General features: G+C 53.0%; 1 protein-coding gene across 2 annotated transcripts; it reads right to left on the bottom strand.

Annotated features, from left to right (window-relative positions):
* H310_13349 lies at positions 1 to 2,149 on the bottom strand. 2 transcript variants are annotated; one of them, XM_008880819.1, is made up of 5 exons: positions 2,030 to 2,149; positions 1,777 to 1,975; positions 784 to 1,727; positions 597 to 726; positions 1 to 534 (listed from the first exon to the last, which is right to left on the bottom strand). In XM_008880819.1, the coding sequence occupies exons 1-5, from the start codon at positions 2,132 to 2,134 to the stop codon at positions 338 to 340; spliced, it is 1,575 nt and encodes a 524-aa protein (XP_008879041.1). In that variant the 5' UTR covers positions 2,135 to 2,149; the 3' UTR covers positions 1 to 337. The 2 variants fall into 2 exon arrangements, with proteins under 2 accessions (XP_008879041.1, XP_008879042.1); XM_008880820.1 differs by having other exon boundaries at positions 1 to 726.
* Positions 2,150 to 4,080: the final 1,931 nt, after the last annotated feature.

Here is a 4,080-nt window from a genome sequence, read left to right as displayed (position 1 = left end):
ATCACCATCGAGAGAAGTGGGGCGTCGTTGGTGAAGGAAAGAACGTCGCCGGACAGCGGCCCCGTGAAACCAAGACTCGCGCTCCCTCGTCCTCGCCTGACTGCCCGCCGCTAGCATTCATCCATTATCTCCGTTTTGTGGGCCATGCGAAAGCCGACTGTGGAGGACAATGTGCACGAGTTTGTGAAGGGATGTGGCAACTCTCACCGGCATTGCTTCGTCGACTGTGCAGGTGGGTACGAAGACGCAGTGGACGAGTGATGTGCACTCAAGCAAACATGATTTGTGTTACCGACGTGAACGTCACTACGCTCCGACCACGTGGTGGTGGGGTAAGCTAGTCTGCAAACACATTCGACCCGATTTCGTGCACTGTCATTGAATTCGTCGACTTGGACGCGCCCAGTGGCCGGCCGCCGAGGAAAAGCACCAAGTCCGACGGCTGCACCCATCCATTCGCAAGCAAGATTGCAGACGCTTGATCGATAAAATCCGACAGCGTCGCTGGCACGGCCATCGCGACTGGTGTAATGCCTACACCACCCCATCCGTGTCAGTGTGTGCCCAAGTTGTTCGGTGCGCGTTCGGAAGCTTACCGTTGTACAGCGCCATCTGATTTACCGACCGCTGGTTGTCTGAAAAAGCCACGATCGGAACGCGAAAATCATTCTGACTCAAGTATCGCGCTGCGTTGCCGTGCTGGGACCAGCACACGACAACCTTGACCTGTCATCGCATCGCATCGCCGTGGGTTAGCCCAAGGGAGCCAGTGGTGTACCTTACCTCGGTCTTGTTGACGACATGCCAGGCGCCATAGGCGAGGGCGGCCGTCAACTTGTGCGCGTGTGCGTTGCGCTCGGGCGGAGAATTCGTCGATTTATGCGACTCGAGGCTCTCAGCTTGCTCGATGATATCCGCCATGGTCGCCACGACTAGCTCGGGGTGATTCCCAGTGGCGCTTTCAGCAGACAGCATGACGGCGTCGGCACCGTCCCAAATTGCGTTGGCGACGTCGCTGGCTTCGGCACGAGTAGGAATCGGGCTCTGGATCATGCTTTCAAGCATCTGGGTCGCAATGATGGACGGTTTGCCGTATAGTTGGCATCGCGAAATGATTTGTTTCTGGATGATTGGGACTGCCGCTAACTCCATTTCGACGCCGAGATCCCCCCGAGCAACCATGATCGCGTCGCTCGCTTCGATGATTTCGTTGAGATTTCGAATGGCTTGTGGCTTTTCGATCTTTGAAATCACGTGCAGACCGTCGCCCAGCGCGGCCTTGAGCTCGACTACTTCGGCAGCATTACGCACAAACGAAAGCGCGACGTAATCGAGGTGGTTTGCCTTGGCCCACTCCACGCACATCCAGTCCTTGTCGGTGATTGCGGGTGCCTTAATGTCGGAATCAGGCAGGTTGATGCCCTTTCCAGACGTGATCGCGCCACCGACAAGGACGCGACAGTGCAGAGAATCTCCTTTAGATGAGAGCGCTTCCATGCGTATCGCACCATCGTTGATCAAGACGAGATGGCCAGGAGAGACTTCGTGCACGAGATCCTTGTACGTAAGGGCGAGCGTTGCTACACCGTCGACAACCACAGACTCCTCGGCGCAAGCGGATAGGATGACCGTGTCGCCGGTCTTGACGACGATCAACCCTCCAAGTGCAGGAGGGGACGTGCTCATTTGAATGCTGGAAGGAATGTGTCCGACACGAATCTTGGGTCCTACAAGAGGTACAAATGATGCTTACCTGCAAGATCAATCGATGCACACCTTGCAAATCCCCACAGACAGCAACAGGAATCTGTAGTTGCTCGGACGCCTTTCGAATTGACTTTAGTCGTTTCGCGTGGGAGTCAAAATCGCCATGACTAAAGTTAAGACGGAATATCCGCGCGCCACTCGTGATGAGCCGTTTGAGAATGTCAACGGATTCGCTCGCGGGGCCGACAGTACACATGATTTTCGTGTCCTGTTGGAGCGTCATGAGCACACCGTGGACTCACACGCATCAAGAGGATCGTACTCGGGCGCGAAGGGGCACGTACACTTGTGGGGGCGTTGTCGACATCCACCGATGGAGGTACAACGGACTCGAATGTCGCGGGAGGAAGCGGCGCGACGTCCACATGCTGGCAATTTCGAAAATGAGGTCTTGGGGATTTCCCTCCTCTATGTTCATTGGTGGAAAGAAACCAATCACGTTCGTTGACACAACTTTGCGAGTGTATATCGGAAACGAATAAAGAAATCAGGATCCATTCATCACAGCACGATGGACTCCACCAGTCACGACGTCGCGGTGTCCTTGCAAGAAGAACATCCAAACAACAACGTGATCGGACGACCTCGCAATGTACCAAAGTCGAAATGACGTTGTCTGAGGCGTCGCAGCCACAGGATTCTTCGGCACCCGTTAGTGCCCCTTGCCCGAATCTGATCAATGCTCTCTCATTGTGGGTTTTGGAAATAGTAGATACTAGACGCAAAACGTGTCCTTTTTCGCACTGTACGCTGACGATCCATCGAGAAGATCAATCGTTAGTACTACTACACCTTTTCCCAATCAAGTTGCGCACTTTTTCCAATCAAGTTGGCAAAATATCGTTTGAAACGTCATTTTTAAAACGGTGGGTGGTTAACAGTGGTCGGTTAACAGTAAAAAACACACAAATTTGCAAGTCAATATGAACTTTTTCCATTCAATATTAACTGCCTACTGACCATACACCATGCTCTCCAATAGGATGGCTTTTTCGACGTTGCGCTGACAGAAGATGACCTCGCGGACCACCAACGGCTGCGTGATGCTTGGCAGCGAAGCGAGAGCAGCATCCTCAAGTAAGACCATTCGTCGTTCGAGAAACGTCCCATACTCACCACGCTCGAACATAGCATCAGTGTGGAGGGCGAGGTAGCTCTTAATGCGAGCCTTCAAGACGCTGAAGCAGCTTTCGATCGGGTTCAGCATCGGTGAGTAGGGGCCAAGTCGCAGCAGCGTCATGTCATCGTGTTGGACAACGCGACTTTCCGTTTGCGAATGGGCCGGCGCGTTGTCCAACACGATGACAACGCGCTTGCCGGCAAAAAGGTCGCGCCAGGTGTCGGACCGCTTGACAGCTTCGCTGTCAAGCGCGTTTTGTTCCATGCGGATGCTGCCGCGTTCGAGTTTGTAGTGGACAAGGCCTTGCTCCGCTGACACGGCGCACTGGACTTGCAAGTTCGGACCCTGCGACGGCGGCAGCACGACAGTGGCTCTCGCGTCTTTTTTGGATCGCCCGAAGCTCCGCTTGCAGTACACGTTGTAATTCGACTCGTCGTAATAAACAATGTAGCCCCCGTTGTCTTTGTGTTGCTTGAGCTTGAGCGCAAACTCACGTCGCTTCTGCTTGTTGATGTCGTTGTTGCAGGTCGCCGGATCGATGCGCACTTGCTTGACGGTGTACAGCTTGCCCAAAATGTGGCGGCTGATGGTTTGGACCGAGAGATCAGTGCCGGCGAAGTCGGCAGCAACAAAGGTTTGCATTTCACGAAGAGTGTATTGACAGTTCTTGTCTAGATATTGCTCGAGAGCGGAACGGATCTCGGGGGTGACCTTGGACTTGGCGGGTCGATAGCCACCTCGTGGCAGCAGAGTCGTTCGGCCGGTGGTCACAACTCGCCTCGCTGTGGCGAGGGACATGTCGTTGTGCTGGGTGACGAGCTTCCAGTTGTCGCCGCGGAGGAACACGCTTCTTCTCCTCCGCGGTGGGGTCTTTGTGTGTTTTCATGCGAAGACAAGTCGGGTGATTGGAAAATGATCATTTTGCATTGACAGTTTACATAAATAGCGCGCTTCTGTGGTTCACTTTGATTGGAACAAAATTCATGTTGATCCGAACTTTTGCACTCCACATCTCTCGTGAAAATTTACATTTTATATCCGATTCAACTTGATTGGAAAAAGTTCGCAACTTGATTGGGAAAAGGTGTAGAACTTCCAAGGAGTACATATTCTAAACGATATGACATGTCACAATGAACGGCAAGTGTACATTCTTCTTTAAATATTTATATGATCAAGTTGGTCCTCCACGT

Source organism: Aphanomyces invadans (assembly GCF_000520115.1).
Source record: "Aphanomyces invadans strain NJM9701 unplaced genomic scaffold supercont1.50, whole genome shotgun sequence".
Taxonomy (NCBI): Eukaryota; Oomycota; class Saprolegniomycetes; order Saprolegniales; family Verrucalvaceae; genus Aphanomyces; species Aphanomyces invadans.
Note: the sequence above shows the minus strand (reverse complement) of the source record. Positions and strands in the feature narration are given on the sequence as shown.